The sequence below is a fragment of the Phalacrocorax aristotelis genome, chromosome 5 (assembly GCF_949628215.1).
Source record: "Phalacrocorax aristotelis chromosome 5, bGulAri2.1, whole genome shotgun sequence".
In the NCBI taxonomy this organism is placed as follows: domain Eukaryota; kingdom Metazoa; phylum Chordata; class Aves; order Suliformes; family Phalacrocoracidae; genus Phalacrocorax; species Phalacrocorax aristotelis.
The window spans coordinates 30,039,252-30,060,734 of record NC_134280.1 but is presented as its reverse complement, the minus strand read 5'-3'; the positions used below and the strand labels follow the sequence as shown (position 1 = coordinate 30,060,734).

Sequence of the window (21,483 nt, the reverse complement as noted above, 5' to 3'; positions counted from 1 at the left end):
TGAAGCTGATTACAAAGCATCTAGTAGGCATCAGCACAGAAACAGCTGGGTTTGAAGAGAAAGGAAGATATCACACAAAAGAAACATTGCATACTGTTTCGATCCATTCATACTACAGTCTAGCTTCATTTATTACAATGATGGGTGACTGAAGGCCCTAGAAAGAATTTAGATAATTCCTAGAAGAAAAATAATAGATGCTCAATGTTTTCCTTTCATTGCTTATTGTTTGCTACGTTTCTTACAGCAGTGCAACTCAGTGAGACATGTTTGTATAGTATGGTGATAGCGTCATCAAATGCGTGTTGCTTTAGTGACAGCAGTTCTGAAGGTTGAGATAATGGGTTAAGGTACTGCATGTTAATGATTTGCATGTTATTATCAGATGTTGTACTTCTTTGAATTGTTAAGTGACAACGTGAACTAATGATAAAAGTACCAAGTGTTGATATGCAATGGTCAAGTTACTTCCTTAGAATTGTGCTGTATCTCTTGTTGATGACAGCAAGGAGGAAACCATTTTTTTCTGATAATGCACAGAAGTATTTTAAAAATCTGAGAAATTGAAATTATTCAGTACCGCTTCAGAGAGAAAAACTGTAGATTTAGCCACTTACTATCACTGTCCTGCGAGAGGTGCATAAAAAATAGTGAATAAGTATGTGCATATGAGCTCAAAACCAGTTACAGGTCAAGAAAATTTGCATACTTTAAAGGAATTTAGTTGAATCACTGGAACTATACCAGCTTTCCAAGAAAGAAAATAATCCTAGTTTTTACAGGAATTTTTCTATGATTACTAGGAAAATAAATTTGATGGGTGAAAGCAAAATATTTCGGAAGCTTCAGGAGAAAAGTCAGGTAAATTACATATTCTGAAGCTTTGTTTCATGTATAATCAAACAGGGTTTAGGCTGATGTGATTGAAAAGGCCAATGCAAGGCATAGTGCTTAGGAAAAGCTGCTCAGCAGAACACTTAATTTTCCACATAAATTTTCCTGGTCTTGTATTTTTCAGAACGAATTATACTCACCAAGATAAAGGGACTGTCTGACCATTAAAATGGTTAGAAATCTTGTTTTGTGTTGGTAGCACCTCAGCCACCTTCTTGAAAGACCTTACACTGTGGTAGTGATAGTAATGAACATTCCTGGTTCTTCTTGCTGGTTTTGGTCACAGGAGGCCTTAATTACACCTACTGCAAACACTCAAGAATTGCAGCAACAAATAACTGTATGCAGCTGGAAGCCAACAAGCAGTTTGACTCTAGCAAAGGAAAGGTAAAAAGTAAAGAAACTAATTGAGGGAGGAGGACCCCAGAAAACAAATAGTGATGAGGTCACTAGAAAGTGGATACACCCATATTATCACATACATGGAATATAGTGCGAGATAGAAGTTTAGTAGCTTTTGCAATATACCAGTGCCAAGGGATCCAAACAACAGTCCAAGGAATTTAACTGTTGATTATGGGAAGATATCCATGAGTTTCTAATGAAGCTTTAAATCTTCTTCAGAGTGAGTGCATCTGAATTAAAATCGATTGGAAACAGTGACAGCCAGCAAATACTGGTTTGGTCCGATGCAACATAGAACAGGTCTGGAACACAAATTCTTACAAATAGATATTCCTGAACCACCATAAACTCTTACTTCATGGCAGTGTGTAAAGACTCAAGGAAGTGTTTTCCAATGCTAATAAGCAGTTGTTTAGCTGCTGAGTCCCCTTTTTTATTTCACCACAGTTAATAATACTGGTTGTCTCTTTTACATCAGCAATTCCCAAATGTTCTCTATAGTGTGACCTATGCTAAAGATTCATGTTTTCTCAGTCTTTCCTCCACATACTAATACTTTCCTGCCCATTTCTCCAAGGCCAAATGATGCTACAGCCTATTAATTAAATTAAGAAGTTTGCTGAAGCAGACAAGTATTGCAAATTTGTTTAAGTGAAATATAAGCTTGGCCCATAGTGGTATTTCACCATTTCTGTTACTATTTGAAGGGAGGAAGAAAGCTGTCAGCTGCCCTTTCCTAGGGGATTCTGTTGTTACAGGGGGACGTATATGAAGTGGAAACACTAGCCTCTTCCTAAAGGGCCCTGTGGAAAAGCATCTAAGATAACAGTACCTGTTCAGATAACCTGTCTGGTTTTGCATTTTCTAGAACTTGAGAGCATATGGAAACAGGTAACATCCAATCTACTACAATACCAGTCCTACTTGGCTGAGGCATCCAGCCCTTAACACGCTCTCTGTCAGTTGCTGGTCTTAAGAGCTGTGGTGACCGTGGCCGAATATTTTGTCTCTTGTGCACAGCTTTGCAATAACATAATGGGTCTTTTAAATAGATTAATATAATTTAGATAATTAACAACTGTAGTACAGGAGCGAACAGACCTGTTGTAATAATACTCTTGTGTCTCCCATGCAGTAGCAGAGCACTCTCGTAGGCTGTGGATGTAGGCAGAGGCAACTGGGGCAGTGTTGCTGAGCACACTAAACTGTTCCATGCTCATCCAGCATTAGTGTTCCCTCTCCTCTTGAACATTTAAATAGTTTGTTGCATGCTGAACTTTAAGCACAAATTCAGTGTCACTGAAACTGACAGCCTCTTACAGTTTTCTGTTTGCTTCCGTAAGATCAGGATTTCACCCAATGGGACTATGTTTAAGCTTTATATTGTTCAGGCCTAGTAATGATTTTAAGATTTCATTTACACATTTTGCTACTTGAACCTATTTCTGCAAGTTGACGAACACCCAGCAAATGAGTTTTGCTTTAGGCATTTGAAAAAAAAAAAAGATAGCAACCAAATATTGCCACATACTCAAGGAAAGAAACTTTGAATGAGCAACTAAATGTAGTTGCCCTGGAAAGCTGAATTTTGCAGTTGCATTCAGCCAGCTAGGCAATGGAAGCATGTCATTTCATCAAAGCATCAAATGTTACCTGCCCAAAGTTATGTTGCAATTATCAAATTGCCTATTAGTTATCAATAATGGTCAGAGGAAACTGATTTGTCTATAAAGAACTTGCAAACTGAAAAAGAATCAAATTCAAGTTATGTATGAGATTTCTTTTGATTAAACACTTTAAGTGAGAATGTGTTACATTTTAAGTGGCATTTTTTATAGCTAAAAATTTAGGGAAAATACTGTAAAAATATCATGCGAAAGCAAACAGAGGAGCTGGTAAAACCTGTTAACCCTTTTACTTTTGCTGGAAACTGAAAACATCTGTTGAAAGTATTTTAATATAAAAATATGTACTACTTTTTAGTAGGATGATGTCTTTCAGCAGCAGTTGCTTTGTACATGTGTACAGCTATGCATACAATAAAACATCACCATCTCAGCTCTAATCCTGTCTTGGAGCCAGTGGAGTTTTTTGGCAACTTCCTGCTCTGCTTGTCTATTTTTTATCGAAGGATAAGTTGTTTCCTGTTTTGGCCCCCAAAAGACAATAGTTTAAGTAGCATTATAAAAAGCCTGACGTACACACAGATTAAAGTAGGCAACTGCTTATAAAGCATGCAGTTTATTAAGGAGACTGAATTCATAGGTAATTAAAAAAAACCCCACAAGTCCAAGTTAATCAGAGCTACAGTCCTCAGTTACAGGCCTTCTTCCACCATGTATATTGACATCAATGAGGATTAAAATGCAAAAATTAAAGAGAAGTAGTTAAAAAAAATCTACAAATCAAGACCTTGGACTAAATGTGCCATCTCCTCTTTTTCCCTAGCTCTCCAATGATTCTTCTAAGTAATGTAGGTCTACTCTTATGCATGTGGATACTTGATAAATCTTCAAACAAGTCTTTCTTCTTCAGAACTGGTGACTTCTGACTATGAGAAAATGCCCCTGAAAAGTGACATGAAAATGCATATAAGTAATCAGTTTCCAAACAGCAAAGAGCAGCTGAATACTCAGTTTCCCACATCTGTGTTTCCTCTGTCTTTAGCTGCTACTGGTCCCCATTTTATCCGTATTGCCCCCAAACCTCTTGTTTTGGCAATAGCAATAGCCCTCCATTTGCAAGTTGCCTTTCAGTGGCAAGTTACTTTAATCTTTTCCCCCAGCATGGACCTTTTTCTTCAGTCTTCCTATAAAACTCTTCCACTTGTAATTAGCAGAGTCTGCTTACAGCCTTTCTGACTCACTGGCTTGTCATCAACCTCCTTGCACAGTGGATGAGATCTCTCACACTGTTTAGTAGCACATTTGTTATTTCCCTGAGGAACTATGGCACGTTTTCTTTGCTATGACCTCCAAAAGCCAGTAGTTTGGCTTTATTTCTTTTAGACACATTTATCTTCTGGAAAAGTAACTAGTTAAAACAGTATATATTTACCAGACCTCAAATGCATAATACAGCAGCCTTTACCCCACTACTCCCTCTGGCACCCTATGGCCCAGGAGCGCTGGGACAGCAAGTTGTGCCTGTCCCTGGCTGTTGGGCCAGGTGCAAAGGCTGATCTGAGCCTGATTACCTGCATCTGTGAGGGAGGTGCACACAGCTGTGGCCACTCTGAGAGGCGAGGTTGCAGGGGGACTACTGGGTGAGGAGGAAAGGGGCAGAAAAGAGGTAGAGAGGTTTTTGTGTTTGTATTCTTCAGATGTTTATACTGGGAATGTGCTATGTGGCTTCTTGAGGAGAGTCTTCTTGTACAGCTGCTCTTCAGGAAGATCTGCTGTGAGTACAGAAGCTGTTTTCCTTGTGGTTCTTAAGTCTTATTTTGGATCATTAAGACTTGTTACAACTATAATATGTCTATCTTCAGTGTTGCAATATATTGGAAAAGTTTCTATGAAACTGGCTTTTTCATAGTGTTTGGCTTTTTTTAGGGGGAAGGGATAAGCTACTAAAGATACCTTGGCCAGGTAACTGTAAAGGACTCTCTCTACTTGTCTCCATTGAAAGCTGACTAACAATTCTCTGCAGCGTATCTAGAGAAGCTGTAATGCTGCTGGTTTAAGTAGGATGCTAGCAGAATGGAGACAGTTTGTCAGATAACTCAAATACAGCTGTTCTGATTTTGTTGTCTTTTTCATGGATTGTGTAGGGTTTGAAGAGTATCTTCAGACCGGTTAGTAACTACAGTCAGAAGCCTGGTAGGACTAGATTGGTTCAGAAAACAGTGTTTGAACCCATAAGTCTGAATCTGGGCTACTTTGACTACTGTCTTGGTGTACGCTCAGACGGACTTTTTCCCAGGAGGGCATAGTATGGGGAAATGTGAAAGTGTTTCTTAGATGTGATGGAGTAGTCCTGTTCAGTACTAATGAGAAGCTTTACCAAGGACTTCACTAGGTTTTTTTAGCTTGGAGGACTTTTCTGGTTTTTCTTAGAAAAGCTCCATTCCTGGTACTCCATTTTCACAATGACCTCATGGGATTTATCCTTTAGTTCTGATACCTGATACTACAACAATACCATCTTAACATCAGTATTTCTGTGCCAAGTTCAGATCTCTGTCTTTCTTTTCCAATCCTATGATATGTTTAGGGACTACAGTGAATGCAGCTTACAGATTGCTCCTGACTTATGATCCTGTCTTGCAATTAAAAAAAATTTTGAAATTGTGAATATTTAAGAGGAATAAGATTAAAAACTTCAGTATAGAGCAATAAAGATGTTATCGACAGTTGAAGAAGTAACAGTATAAAGCAATAAATCTTGCTTTATTGTTTGACTTCTAAAACAAGCCTACTGAAAGCTATTCATACCTGCCCATGTACACGTGAAGTATACAAGGTCATTCAAATGCTGTTAGTACTGTTCTTTGGGCTAAGAAAACAGGCTTATACATCTCTTTATGCATGAGAATCAGTAATTCTATTCCTCATTACTTGCTAGGATGCGATTTCCATCTGCAAGTATTAACAATTGATTTCTGCTTTCACTGATGAAACAAGGCAAGTAGGGTCAAGGTTTACAAAGATTAAACATCTGGCTTTGTTAAGAAACTGGGAGACTTGGATGAGAGGTTAGATAGCCTAAATTTTCTTTTTGGAGGAGCTGTCACTGCTATAAGCTGCCTGCTGCTGACTCATGATGTTAATCAATTGTACAGTGAAACCAGATTAACTGATTACAACTCACACGCACACAAAAAAAAAGAGGTAAAAGAATGGAGGAGGGGAGGAATCCTTGTTTTAAAGTGTAAATACTTAGTAGCATCTTAAAATCTCTCTGTATATGAGTAAACAGAAGTCAGTATTAATCACAAAACCCATAATTTGATTCTTCAAAATATATCAGACTGTTACTCTTAATCTTGACTAGAACAAAAGCTATTTGTTTAGGAAAAATCACAGTGCGATACAGACGTGAAGAGCCAGATGTAAACAAAACGCTAAGGATTAATTTAGACAGTGACATTCAAAGCTGCAATCCTGAAAATGAAAATGCATCTGGTACTTTAGCTTGATGGGCATCTCAATTTTTGATAGCACTACTGCCTCTTGTGTCTAAAGCTGCATTCCATTTGCACCCAAAATTGCTCAGTCTGGTCAGGTTTGAGCAACTTGTTGCCTTTGTGATGTCTAAGGCTACTGGGGAACCAGAAGGGCTTACTGTGCTGCCTACAATCAGTATATCTCAGCACAGAAAAGATAATTTCAGAGCTATGTGATAGCTCAGATTCTTTGCAGAGCAGGATAAGTTCCACGCCTTGCTTTTAAAATGCAGATAGTGGTTGTTTGGCTCACAGTTTAGAAACTAGCCCTGCACATGTGAGATGTTCTTCAGTGCGAGGGGATTGGTTCAAGCACAACTCCTATGTCATAGCTTAATTGCTAGGATACTCTCTGTAGGTAATGGGGATGAGGACCTCTTGATCCTTCCCATCTCAAATCCTATCTTTCCGTACACAAAATATTTTAAGGTTTGTGGGCAAAATCTGGACTGTCCAGTGGTATGATGTCCCTGGAATGGAAGAATCCTGAGTTCAAGTCCCTTTTTTAGAGACACTCTAATGGGTAACTGCCCAAAGAGATTCATTATTCCATGGACACTCCCCCCCAACACCTTAATAACTAAGACACTGATCTAGAAAGTGGAGATAAGGGTCTGAATCCATTCAAGTGGAAAGGCAGTTCTGCCTGCTCCCTGTGGGCCCTATGTATTACACCGTTGGTGGTTGCAACAGCACTTCTACTCCTCCATCAAAATACAGCACCTCCCCCTTTCTGAAATTGGACATTCTCAAGGGACGGATGCACCTGTTGGTAGCAGGATCAGAACTGAAGCCTTGGAAGGGACTGAGATTTAGGAAAGCTATGCTGTATATTCCTGCTGGGAATGAGGAGGCTAAGTGACATGCTACCTTTTGCAGATCCTGCAGTGAGGTTTCAGATGTCGCATTACCACATATAGAGACACTGGGGATTCTGCTCTGGGCCTGTGAACCCAGAGATTAGGAATTGTAGCACCTAGTATGATAGGTAGTGTTCTTCCTCCTGAAGCTGCAGCTGTGTCTGGAAAAGCCTGCATGCATCTGAGTCCTAGGTCTGCTTCCATTGTGTGTTGGGCAAATTTACCAGTATGGAAGTAGGAAATATCTAGTGGTTAACTACTAGACGGCAAGTAAATATATCCTTATTTTACTGCTGAAAGACTGCTGTTCTCCCCAGCAGCACCAGTGTGACACACTCCTGGGGTGACACCTCTCTTGGAATGAGGAATTCAGAACTAGCCTGTCCATGGCACAATAATGATAAAAATGCTGGTGTGGAAGAATATCTCTGTATGTTCAGTTGCTGGGCTGCCTTCTCTGAATTCTCCTCTGTTTCACTTTCTGCTGCCTCTCCTCTCCCACCAAACTGAAATTTAAAAGCCGTCATTAGAGTTCAGGTTATCTGGAGGTCAAATTTTTACTGAGATCACTTTGAACATAACCATAGCTCTGTACTGGATTGAGGGGAGTAGGGAGTGGTTGTGCAGCACTCTCCTCCATTTCTGTACTATTACCACATAACACAATAAGCCTATATCTCTTTTGTATCCTACTAGACTACAGTCATTGCCCATGAGACATGTATTAAAGGACTAGTAACCTTGGTTTTGCTCTGTGAACAGAGAACGTAGAGTAGCAATCTGTTCAGCTTCTGCTAGCTGCCTTTTTCCTAGGCCATGGGTTCTGGAGAGCACGCAGTCCACATAGATATCCCAGAAGAGCTGAGCCAGGTCCCAGAACAGAGCCCCATGTTTCAAGTTCTCTGATGATTTCAGGAAGATCATGAAGTCCCAAAACCCACTGACAGAGTCAGAAATGCGAGGCTTCCTCATCTCCAGTAAGACAACTGAGGAGGATTCCCAACACTTGGGGTCTGCTCGCCCAAGAGCTAGTGGATCAATTTGGCTATGGCAGAGGAAAGGTATCACACAGAGTGCTCCCATGATTACCAGAGAGCACGTAAGTCTCATGTTGCATTGGGTTCTTCCTCTGCTCCCGAGGTCCACTGTGTCACTGAAATGTAACAAAACCAAAAGAAGCTGAAAAACTTCTTGCTGTTAGATGCAGGAGCAAAGTCCTGGTACCTCACATGATATAGAAGGCACTTCAGATGTTTATAATTGTTTCTGTACTCTTTAAAAATGTGTACGCTTTTTTGCATGTATGAATATAAATACTAGTGGAGTTGCATTACTCTGCAGCAGAAGTGTGTGATAAAATTTGTTATTCATCCTTAAAAACATACGATGAACTCTCTTATCTGGAACTTCATATGGTAAGTTTTTTGCCTTTCTTGATTTACAGATCCCTAATGTCTTTCATGGCTTTCAATAAAATCCATTCCTTTTTACAGAGAACTTAAGCCTTTAGGCAGTATTGCTTTCCTCAAAATTTTATAAGCCATTTAAAATAGTCTGCAGACTCACAGGGATCTGTGGACAGCAGGTCGAAAACTATATGTTGAAAGTGTGTTCTAATGAATTAATGGTAGGTTGCAAAATCGTCCATTGAAGACGGATGTTTTACCTGCTAAAATGCAGAACAGCTCTGAAGAGGGTATGGGAAAGCCACAGCACAGCAGTTGTATGCTGCATACAGCAGCTGTATGTGATTACATGCATATAGAATAATTTAGGTTGGAAGGGACCCTTAAAGGTTGTCTAGTCCAATGCCCCCTGCCATGAGCAGGAACATCTTCAACTAGATCAGGTTGCTCAGAGCCCCGTCCAACCTGAGCTTGAATGTTTGCAGGGATGGGACAGCTACCACCTCTCTGAGCAATCTGTTCCAGTGTTTCACCACCCTCATTGTAAAAAATTTCTTATATCCAGTCTAAATCTACCCTCCTTTAGTTTAAATCCATTACCCCTTGTCCTATCACAACAGGCCTTGCTAAAGAGGTTGCCCCCATCTTTCCTATAGGCACCCTTTAAGTATTGAAAGACCGCAATAAGGTTTCCCCACAGCCTTCTCTTCTCCAGGCTGAACAGCCCCAACTCTCTCAGCCTGTCCTCATAGGAGAGGTGCTCCAGCCCCCTGATCGTTTTTGTGGCCCTCCTCTGGACCAGCTCCAACAGGTCCATGTCTTTCCTGTACTGAGATATATATGTATAAAAGTACAGATGCTTATTGCAGATCACTGTAACAATTGTCTGTTACATTAAAATTGTGAAACTTGGTAAGTAGAAGCTACAGTGGGAGAAATCCTGAGAATGATAACGTTTTGGGGACAGAAAGCTGTCCCCATCACATTTCATTTCTAGTACGTGCTTCTATTATGCATTTCCTAACATGTTTCTAGTATTTCTAGTATTACATCTCTGATACACACTTCTAATGTGTAACAGGTTTGGGGGTTGTTTTTAGTGTAGCTCACGGCATATGGAGAACCTCCCATATGTGGAAACTGGCAACATCTGAGATCAGCTTTTAGGACAAACAATTCTGTTTAATGTTTGTGCTCATCTGTTGAGTATTCATGCTTTTATATTTTTGGTTTGATTGCTGGAGGGTGTTGCAGGGGAGAAGCTACCTCTCTTAATGAGCTTAACTTAATGATCAACTGGCTTTTTGTGTAGAAAGCCTCTTCCATGAGGGATCATTGAGAACACAAGCAATGTTTCTCTGCTATGTGAAGAAAAATGTTGAAGGCAGGATAAGTGTGTGCAGATGGATTGTGTGTGAAAGGTAGCCCAGCCACAGCCAGTGCGCAAGACCAGGGAAGGGCAGGCTGCTTTGTGGAACGTATTTCATGGTAGAGCTAAAGGACCCATCAGAGATTTCAGTCCTGGCAGTGATATTCTTACCTAGCCCCCCCTATCTGGCTACCTGGTCAGGTTCTGGGAGCGTTCTGGAGGTATGCAGACCTTACTCTCCAACCACTTACAGTCTGTTTTTAATCTGAGTTGGGATCTCATGAGGAGAATTGGCTTGACAGCCTTGGACCAGAAGCTTGCATTTAATGATTAGAAGAGGGACAGCACACTCTTCCCACACTGCTCTGCCTAGTGGGATGTCACTTATGACAGTGGTGGAGTGATGCCGTTGTCTTCGTGCTGCTCCCAAGATCTCCAGAAGCATCATTCTGTACCCTACTGCACAAGGCAGGTTTTGATTGCTTTCTCAGAAGCAAAAGCAAAGACATTCTGTGAGTCACTTCTCCATTCTTGTTTGTGCAGCAGAAGACACCTGTGTGTATATGCTATACAGTATGCACATACCTATCTGCTTACTGAGACTTTTTCAAGGAACGTAATTAACTTTGCTAAGTTGTTTTGAAAACTAGAAGCTTAACAATCTCAGATATGACCATGGGGAGGAAAACAGATAGTTCAAACAAAGGAGTAATACTAAAACTGACTTTTAAAGATGGTTCTGTCATTTGGACAGGGGCCATCTGGTTTGCACTGGTTAACAATTGAACTGGTTGCTTTGCTTTCTCTGCTCCCCAGCCCCTTTGGAAACTTTCTAAGTTACAAAACTGGCTAAGACAAGGACAAGGGTTCTGGATTTGTCAGAGGTATGAGTCCTGGGCAGGGAGCTGGCAGGGCATTAATGTGAGGGTGGGTGTCATTTCAGGTGTGGTGTGAATGGCACTGGTCAGGGCCACTATCCAAGACTCCTAGTCCTTATGGTCTGGTCAGACTCCGGCAGCATTTTGCTATTAGTCCTCTGCAAGGTTCAGGACTCTTTTTTTAGATAGCTGAGGGGATGCTCAGGAAATGTGAATTTTCATTAATGTCATGCCTGTGCTTATGGTGAATTCTTCCATGTAGTTGGCCCCCCTCACCCTCCAATCTTCAGGTCTTTCTGTCCATGATTTGAAGTTTGTGTGTGTGTGCTATTTATGCCTTTTTGCTCTGACTTCTTTTTTTTTCTTCCACCCCACCACCCCCTTCTCGCAGTTTAACCCCCCATTCCACTTCCCGTCCTGAATAGTGCCTTACTATAACTATAATAATAAAGTTAATTCGTTCATCTGTTATCACCGCTCTATTTGGTCGGAGCTATCGGGTACGACTAGTCACTCGATCCCAGACCTGGAAGGTGCCGAGGCCGGTCCCACGGGGCGGCGGCGGGCAGTGTTTGGGGAGCCCGGCGAGTACCGCGCGGCTCCACCCGCGGAAGCCGTCCTGTCGGGGGGTCCCGCCCGCTCCCGCTCCGTCCCCGCTCCGTCCCCGCAGCCCTTACCTCGGCGCTCCGGCGTGCAGGGCGGGGTAGCGCTCTCCGTGCCCGCCGCCGCGCTCCTTAAGAAGCCGGAGCGGGCAGCCCCGCTTAGTTTTTACGTCAGGGCTCGGGGAGAAGCCCCCACCCCCGGGGCTGCTGCGCCCGGCGCTCCCTCCTTCCTCTTGGCGGAGCTGCCCCTGCTGCAAGGCGTGCTCCGCTCCTCCGCTCCGCCTGCCCTCCTCTGCCTACCGACCCCGGCCGTCCTGGGGGCCGGCCCAGCAGCGGCGTTGCCTCTGGCGGAGGGGCAGCTCCGCCAAGGGGGCGGTGGGAGAGTAACGGGCCCGGGCGCTTGGCAAAGCTGCAGCCCTCCCCCTGCTCCCTCTTCTAGCAGTGCTACATCGTGAGGCCTAAGGGTAAAAAGAAAGTCCCCACTTTGGAGCTCAAGTTGTCCGGACCTGGCTCAGCCTCCAGGCATCTTGCTTGCTGTGCTTGGCTGCCGGAGGTCCCTCCACCCCAGAGCAGGAGTCTGGGGCACAACTAGAGCTGTTTGCTGGCTAGGGCTCAGCCCACACAGCAGCAGGTCCAGTCTCCTAGGAGTTGAAGCAGAGACCCAGAGAAGAGCAGAGTCCCAGAGCAAAGCCAGTAAAGGCATTAACTGCAGCAATGGGGCTGAGCTACTCACTGCAGCTCAATTCACGCAACTTTAGGTAAAGGAGAGCTGCCTTGGAGGATTGTGCACCCTCCAAAAGGAGAGGGGCCTGGCTGCATTTTCCCTTGGGTGGGGGGTGGAATGTGGTCTATTATTATTGTTGCATTTCCTCTCTGTGAGGTTCTTGACTGCAACCCCTCTCCACTGCACCCCCTTGGAACAGCTGCAAAACCTCTGTATGCCTTAGGGAAATAGGCCAAGCTAGTGGGGGGGTGGAAGGAAACCATTGGTGAAAGGGCCACCTCCAGGTACATGCAGTGCCAAGAGCCTGAGCTCAACTCTGCAAGTGACAACTCTGCCTATGTTCACTGTGCTTGCTGTAGCCAGCCCCTCACACACATAAATCATACAACCCAAAGAGCTGGGGCTCTGGGAACAGCCTACTAACCAGACGGGCATCACTTTTTTAACACTAGCTATTTAAAGCAAGAGGAGGGTTGAGACTATTCTTTTTTCATAACTCTGTAGTCCGTAGGCGAAATCATGTAACACTCTGCCGACTGTGTGAAGTCAGTGCAGCTGCACCAGTCCACACCAACTGGGCAGCAGCCTGTTTTTGTTCAAGACTTCTACTGGCAGCTCCTTTCTGTCTTTGCACTTTGAACCATAATTGTTTTACTGAAGCAGAGTTGCTTCATGGAGTATCAGGCTTCTCTTTGCTGAAGTCAGTGGGGCCACACTGGTTTATACCAGCTGGAAAGTCAGCTTGAAACACTGACTTTTCTGTTAGTTATCTCTATCCTTATAATTTACATCTTTCTGTGCATTCAGTCCATGTAAATGGAGAAGCATGTTCCTTTCCTAACTCATGATATTACGAAGCGTCTGTGACAATAAACGCTGCTGTGTGGGTTTTTTTCTGATGCTTTATTTCCTCTTCTCAATGAACAATCAATGTGAGAGTGTATTTTGTGTAAGTAATGCTACTTTTTAACAAAACTGAAAGGAACTTTTGGGGGGTGAGAGAGCATCTGACTAGAACCAATGTAGATAACTATATTGTAGGACTTCAGTGAATTTGCAAATGTTCCATGTATTTCTTGGGAAGTGTGAAATTGGGAACAAGGAAGTAGTGAGCGCCAACTGCTGAAACATTCAGGAGGAAGTAAAGAGTGCTTCTCTCAACCTCTGTGTTTGGGGGTTGGATTGGGTGAGGAAGAGAAGTGCACCTGTAAGACACGGGTGTTGTGAAGTAACCTAACGGCAGCTCCTGGGTAGAAAAGGCTCTGCAGTTGCTGGTGTTTATGGTTGGCCTGGATGCAGGAGGCCAGAGCAGGCCTAAGATGCTGTAGGAGTGTTTTTTGCTGCTGTTGCTGGGTCTCTGGTACATTGCTCTAAGGACTCTACCCCATGCTCTTAAGGGTAGAGCAAAAGGTTGCAACTGGAAACGAAAAGGCACAATGTTTCCTGCAAGTTGATACATTTCTTCCAACCTGGAGCCTTGCTGAATTCATTGTAAAGAAGTGAGTTTGTATGAGTCCCCTTCTGAGGACCACTTTATCTGGTTTTGGATCAAGGATGCCATTGGTTTCATTCTACTCGGAACCCTTCTAGTAGGCCCAAGGGTGCTGAACCAGGGGTTCTCAGAGAAATAAGTCCCGCTCAAGGGAAATATTGCTACGGATAAAATACTCAGATCCACAAATACTTCCTGAGCCTGCTGTACTCTGTTCCCCCTGAACCAGAACACTCATATTCCATTTCTGGGAAAGAGATTTTTGATAATTGGATTCATCACCTCAGCCTCCTAGTGGAGAAGAAACACAGAAGGACTGGCCATCTCGCTCAGTTCCGCAGACTCTCCCTCAGTAAAGCTTTCTGTGCCCTTTTTATGCTATAAGTAATGTCTCTTTCATTGCACTGTGTGATGCGTTCCCCTGACAGCCAACATCCACATCTTCAGTGGGTGTCCATATCTTATGAATGAGTTTAATTCAAATGGGCTGTAGGTCATATCTAGAGTCATTTGCAAAAGGATATTTTTAATCAAGAAAAGTTGATTCCTTAACTCTGATAAGAGAGAGGTTTCAGACCATGTAATGCTACAGAAACAACATTATTTTTACCAGAAAAATATCAAAATAGAATATAAGCAAATGTTAAAATGATCAGGCTATAGGAGTAGGGGTTGGGAAGAGGGAAAAGTAGGAGGACATCTCATTGGTATTTGTATTTTGAATACAGTAAAGGCATAAACAACTATGTGCAGAGTTGCTTCCTTTGTGCATTTGCTCCCTGCAAACCTTCCAATGTGGTTTAACATTAGCAGTTAATAAGCAATGGCTTGTGGTTGCTTAAGCTAAGTAAGCATTTATAAATTAAAAAAAAAAATATTCAGTAATGAGACTGAGAGACAGCAATGTATGGTACATACAGCTTGCCTGTTACTTCTAACAGAAGCCACACCTGGACCCAGTACTAAGCTTTGTAAAATGATCTGCATGATAAAAGAGACCTGTTTAAGCCTTAATCCAAAAAATGCTTTAAAGACATATTCTTAGCTGAAAGTTTGTGTTTGCTGAATTGAGTTGCAAATTATCCCAGCTTTGTGTGAAGCCTGGCTAAGTGATAGCAAAGGCAAAACTTGTGATTCTCAGAGGCGGGGAAAACCTAAAGGTCTGTTAGTTTTTTACATTCATAGTACATGGCAGAGACTTGATTTTTCTTCAAAGTCCACAAAGACAAAGTGAGGAATCTAACTCCCATTTATACCTCTTCAAATTCTCTTTTAAGCAGAAGATTAAACTGTGCTTAAAATTGGCTCCCTGACAAATATACCTAACAGCTTCTTGGAAATGAAATATTTATGCTTGATTCAAAGTCTGTTCGTGGATATTTTTTATTAATTTTTAAAATTATATTTAAAGGGCTTTGAATCAGGACTCTGAGTGGACTCAGTTACACTACTGCCTAGTAAAGAACAATCAAAGCCTCTGAATGCAGAACTTATTTGAAAAGTAGAGTATCTATCTGTTTCAGAAAACTTAACTTTAGCTAGGAAATCATATAGGATAGTGAGCAGTCTGTATCCTATTAGCAGGAGACTAATGTTTTGTAAGTGGAAAGAGGGGCAAAATGGATCAAATTCTTGACCAGATTTGATTACACTCATACTCCCCCATCCAGGATGGCTTGTGTAACTCTCTATAAGTAGTGTATATCAAAATACTGGTAACAAAACACACTTTTAAAATTAACATTTTTTTATGTTAAGTCTACCAATTTTTTTTTTTTCTGGTGGATTAAGTCTGCAGTCCCAAAGTGTTTGACCCCACACTGTTCTAAACAATCCTCTGGATCTATTTTCTGTTGAAATGCCCAGCAGGAAAAATCAATGGATGGGATGTGACACTTACCTAGTTCTAACTGCTGGAAAGATCTAGTTACTTAAACATAGAAGTCTTCAGTGCTCTAGAGTATTGGTGATGACCTGAAATGTCTCCATGGAGTTAGCAGATGTGATGTGGGATAGGCAGGAGGCCAGTGTATTTCTGGGCCAGGAGCTGGAGCCTTGTGGGACACCCTAGGATGTCTCTGGCCTGTGCCAGAGAAGTGTACTCAAGCCCCTGATGACTTACGCAAGCTGTGGGGTGCTCTGCTTCTGCTGTTTTCCTCTGCCAGGACATACTTCTGCACTAAGTTGGATCTCATGGAGTTTGATAACTGTTGGTGAAAACAGTCCTCTGGAGGTCTGCAGTTCACTTCTGCTTGAAGCAAGTCTAGATGAAGTCAGCTCCCGGTGGAGATTTTTTTTCCTGCTGCCTAGCTTGAGTTTCCTAATTCATGGCTATTTCTCCCTGTATGTCTCTACCAAGAAGGATTTGGTTCTGTTATGTTTGCAATTACTTGAAGGGAAGTTATAGATGTTTTCTAGATCACCACTTAGCTTCCTATTTACCAGGCCCAACAAGCCAAGTTACCTCAACCTGTCTTCAGGAGATAACAGGAGCCCACTTTGGCTGCCATCTGTTGTTTGGCCCTGTGAGAACCCTTAACGCCACCTTTGTCAAAGGGCTTCAGTATCTCACCTAACAAAGCTTGTTAGTGCCTTTGGCTTGTCATCTTCTTTGGCTAAACCTTAGCCAGCTCTAAGTTGCAACATTCTGGTATTTCTTTCCTGACACATGCTATATCTAGTTATTGTCCCTGCCTATAACTTTAAAAGGTAATGTTTTCATTGCTGTTGAGTCCCACCTTTAAACTTGCCTAGAATCACAGGTTGGAAGGGACCTCAGGGATCATCTAGTCCAACCTTTCCAGGAAGAGCGCAGGCTAGACAAGATGGCCCAGCACCCTGTCCAGAAGATTCTTGAAGGTGTCCAACATGGCCGAGTCAACCACTTCCCTGGGGACGTTATTCCAATGGTTGACTGTCCTCAGTGTGAAAAATTTACCTCTTGTGTCCAAGCGGAATCTCCCCAAGAGCAACTTGTGTCCATTCCCCCTGTTCTCTCCATGTGACTCCTTGTAAAAAGGGAGTCTCCATCTTCTTTGTAGCTACCCCTTAAGTACTGGTACACGGTGATGAGATCCCCTCTGAGCCTCCTTTTCTCAAGGCTGAACAAACCCCGTTCTCCCAGCCTATCCTCGTATGGCAGGCTTCCCAATCCTTTGATCATCTTGGTGGCCCTTCTCTGGACCCCTTCCAGCCTGTCCACATCCTTTTTGTACAGCGCGGACCAGAACTGTACACAGTACTCCAGGTGTGGCCTGACAAGCGCTGAGTAGAGCGGGATAGTGACTTCTTTCTCTCTGCTGGCAATGCCCTTTTTGATGCAACCCAGCATCCTGTTGGCCTTTGTGGCCGCAGCAGCACACTGTTTGCTCATATTGAGCTTTCTGTCCACCAGGAGCCCCAGGTCCCTTTCCACAGAGCTGCTCTCCAGCCAGGTGGATCCCAGTCTGTGCTGCACTCCTGGATTATGTTTTCCCAGGTGCAAGACCTTACACTTGTCCTTGCTGAACTTCATAAGGTTCTTGCTGGCCCACTCCTCCAGCCTATCCAGTTCTCCCTGCAGAGCAGCTCTCCCTTCTGGAGTGTCTAATTCCCCACTCAACTTGGTGTCATCAGCAAACTTCATCAGGCTGCACTTGATGCCGTTATCCAGATCACTTATAAAGATGTTGAATAACATTGGGCCCAATATCGATCCCTGCGGGACTCCACTAGTGACAGGTTGCCAGTTTGAGAAAGAGCTATTTACCACCACCCTTTGGGTGCGGCCTGTCAGCCAGTTCCCCACCCACTGCACAGACCACTTGTCTAGGCCATAACGCATTAATTTCTGCAGGAGGAGGCTGTGGGGGACCATACCAAAGGCCTTGGAGAAGTCCAGGTAGACGATGTCCACCGCCCACCCCATGTCAACCAGGCAAGTCACTTTGTCATAGAAGGCCACCAGGTTTGCCAAGCACGATCTGCCCTTAGTGAAGCCATGTTGGCTTTTCCCAATCACGTGCTTCATTTGACTTGTGATGGCCCCCAGGAGGATTTGTTCCATAACTTTCCCAGGGATTGAAGTAAGGCTGATGGGCCTATAGTTACCCGGATCCTCCCTCGAGCCTTTCATGTAGATAGGGGTAATATTTGCCTTCCTCTAGTCCTCTGGGACATCCCCCGTTCTCCATGACTTCTCAAAGATTATGGAGAGTGGCCTCGCAATGATGTCAGCCAGCTCTCTCAACACCCTTGGGTGGATGGCGTCAGGGCCCATTAATTTGTAGGGGTCAAGCTCCTGTAGTATTTTACAAGTGAGAAAAAACTTCTTTACTGTGAGGGTGACAGAGCAGTGGAAATGCAAATTACATCTGTAAAGAATGTGACCATGAACCACCTGTGTTTCTATCCAGACTGAAACATTCCAAGAAAATAATTTTAAAAACCCAGATGGATGACTACAGTACATTAAAAGTTAGCTGTTCATGCCCTGTGGGCAGGATGTCTCACTTTAACCATTCAGTGCAGTTTTTTTAAAGCTTTTAATTAATTTTAATGGTATCCAGGATATTTACATCCAGAGAATTATTAGTTTTTTAACAAAGGGATTCATTGCCATTTGGGTGCTGCAGTGATATCTGCATGCTCAAGAATGAAGTCATCGGATCTTCCTGATTCCCCAACCCTGCCTTCTTCCTCAAGTACTCCCAGGCAGTAAAGAAACCCTTCTCACCTTCAGGCACTCCAAGCAGAAGTGAGAGTCACCCTGGGTATGTCACAGTTAAAAGAGCAGTTCATTCAATGATGCTTTCAGAAAACTGCTATTAACATCTAAGAAAGCAAGCTTATTATGGGATTGATTTCTCCTAGTGTGTTACAGCCAGATCTTCTGGGGAAGAAAACCACTTTGACAGTGTGCTCTTTCTTGAGCATGAGTAGGATTGTAATGTGATCTTTCCTACCTTTTCTTGCTCTAGGGGTTTGTCTTTTCTGCAGCTCTTGGGAGAAAAGGATGTTTGAGTGTGCATGCCTCACAGCAGCTTCTGGCCCATGCCAGCGGGCCTGCCAGGGAGGTGTGCCAGCCCTGCCCCTGCCACACTCTCCCCACAGCAGGGCTGCTCCCCTGGCAGCCAGGACCGGACACCAGGACCCTGCATCTGGGGAAACTACTCTGCAAAGAGGAAATTGGAGTGGGGAGCAGCAAATCATTTTGGGACAAGTAATGGATCACAGGAATTTCTGGAGAGTAATGGGATATTCTGTCTCCTGTGAAAGGGATGGACTTGTGGGACCTCCATCTTTCTTTAGTTACCTGCTGATTTTCAGACAGTCTAGCAATCTGCTTTATTAAATGTCTGCTGCTAGTTCTGGCCTAGGGTCCCTTGGTACTCATAAAGTACTTCCATCTCACTAAACCCGAGATGTGATGCCTTATACATACACTAGTGGTACTGCTGCTGTCAGAGGAAAATTGTTGCTTCAATATAAAAGCTGATCAGAATTATTGATGAATTGTCATGCATAACTTACTGGCAGGAAAATTCGCCACCTTGAATGATTTTTCCAAGTGAGTAGTACAAACTCTGTTATTTAGTATACTTAGACCAGACAAAACCCATGGATTTTCAGTGAGGAGCAGTGTGATAGAGGCAGATAGAGCATTGATTTTATTTATTTTTAAATTTTTATTAATTATTTTAATAGCTCCGACCACCCAGCCTTCAAAACCCCCATTTTTATTTCATAAATGTACCCTTTGAAACCTATTCTCAAAGGAGACGTTACAAAGGTGTTACTGGAGTGGAAATTTTATGTAGTAAGTTTATCTTTAAAACAGAGCTTCTGGAGAGACTGTAGTTTGATTTAAAAAGGTCCTTTCTCTTGTGTTCTATTCTTAATTAGGCATGCCTAAACAGCAGCACATTTCATGAAGAATTACAATTTTTTTTGAATGCCTGCATGCGGGGCTGACATAAATGTCGGCCAACTAGCTCTGCCTAAAATCAGAGTTCCCTGGGATAGGTGCTAAAGGTCACCCTTGAGTAAGGCAGTTCCTGTCCTAGAGATCTTATGAAAAATACCTAGCCAAGTCAGAGGAAAGAAAATTGATGCAAAATATCACGGGACCTGAATCTTTCACCTACCTGTCCAGTCCTCTGATCCAACAGCACGCAGCCAGGATCCTGCTCTGTAAGGGAATCGGTTTTTTTCTTCCTGTGAATGAGGCAGGTTTGAGTCTTGAGTTCAGGGCCTCCTCATTAAACAAAGGAGAACTTAAAAATCTTTAATTTCCCAAAGCTTTTCAGTGAATGCTGGAGGGCACTATAATAGTTCCAGTTTCTTGGAACTGCTTTCTCATTACACAGAAGTCCTAGTCAAGCATGCATTGTCTGTAATCTATGTTATTGTTAACAATATCTGTAAGAGTAACTTTATAATGGAGCAAATCTTGCAATAGCAATATAGGGTTCAGACGTGCCTGAACGGAAATAGGGAAGAAATGACCGACCCCAAAGCAGACAGGCTTGCTTGTGCACTTTGCATCCGATTTCATTGTCATGCCACCCTTCCTTAGAGCAGGGGCATGCTGACAAGGGAGTCGGTCTGGGGAGGAAACAGATGGTCGGAATATGTCAAATGCCTACATAAATGTATGAATGGAGTGTGGAGGCTTAGACTGTGGTCCTTGTATTATAAACGTAACTTGAGCTTTCTTTTTGAAAGTGCTGACTGAGACTGCTTAACATGACCATGAGCGCTGCTACAGCAAAGTCTGTATAGTCATTCTCTACTTGTATAGTTATTGGTGTGCATTGGAGCAAACTAGGCTGCTATAAATTGTGTTTTGGGAAGAGGTCCTTGTTAGGAAGATAAACATCTGTTTACATAAGCTGAAGATATGAGTGGAAGCCTACTTTGTGTGACTGCACTAAGGCTGATGTTCAGGCTTCGCCAAGCCTAAGTGCTGTAGACAGTTGGAACTTTAAGTGTCCATAATGCTGCTGCCAAGCAGCTTGGCACGCTGACCAGTGGAAAGCAGTGTGGGTGCGGTGCCAGTATGATCTGGGCTCTTCCTTCGGCTTGGCAGTAAAAGGTGCCATTCAGCACGGCTCCATCACCTTTGTGCCAGGGTCGCTAGGGCACCATCCATGGTGAGTGAAAGCTGCAGGGGCACAGGAGAATCAATTGCTGCTGCTGGTGCCATTTTCTTCTGTAACCCCCCAGGTGAGGGGACTTCCACTTCAGCAGGTCAACTTTGACAGTCCAAAGACCCAACCTACAGAAAACTTTCCCGAATTAATATGGTCAGTGTTTGTTCTGTTCCAAGGCAATTGTCACATTTGTATCTTGGATCTAATGTGCGAGGGCAATGTGTGTAAGGCTGACTCTTGTTTTCATGTAACCATGCTTATGCACAAAATACTTTCAAAGGGATCAGCTGATGGCTCTGAGTTTTCCCATGTGTTAGCCCAGTGCTTCTTGCAATTGATATGGGAGCATGTTTAGCACAGCTGCCATGAAGTTACCATTTTTTATTAGCACTCCTACTTCCTCTTAAATTAAAGCTTACCCAATAGCACCAGGTTTGAGGTAGCTAGACCCTTTTTCTTGAGGAAAGAAAAACCGGTTGTCATCTTAGCTGGAGGTAGGCAATGTGTCAGTGGTACTGTTTGCTTGTGCCACTAGTCAGCTTGACACTGCCCAGGT

The 21,483-nt window shown here is 43.1% G+C and overlaps 1 protein-coding gene across 1 annotated transcript; it reads right to left on the bottom strand.

Moving 5' to 3' along the window:
• Positions 1-3,526: 3,526 nt before the first annotated feature.
• FAM237A (family with sequence similarity 237 member A) lies at positions 3,527-20,980 on the bottom strand. The gene is made up of 5 exons (XM_075092502.1): positions 20,895-20,980; positions 19,920-19,989; positions 11,654-11,874; positions 8,064-8,476; positions 3,527-3,866 (listed from the first exon to the last, which is right to left on the bottom strand). The coding sequence occupies exons 1-5, from the start codon at positions 20,978-20,980 to the stop codon at positions 3,718-3,720; spliced, it is 939 nt and encodes a 312-aa protein (XP_074948603.1). The 3' UTR covers positions 3,527-3,717.
• Between the last annotated feature and the right edge of the window lie 503 nt (positions 20,981-21,483).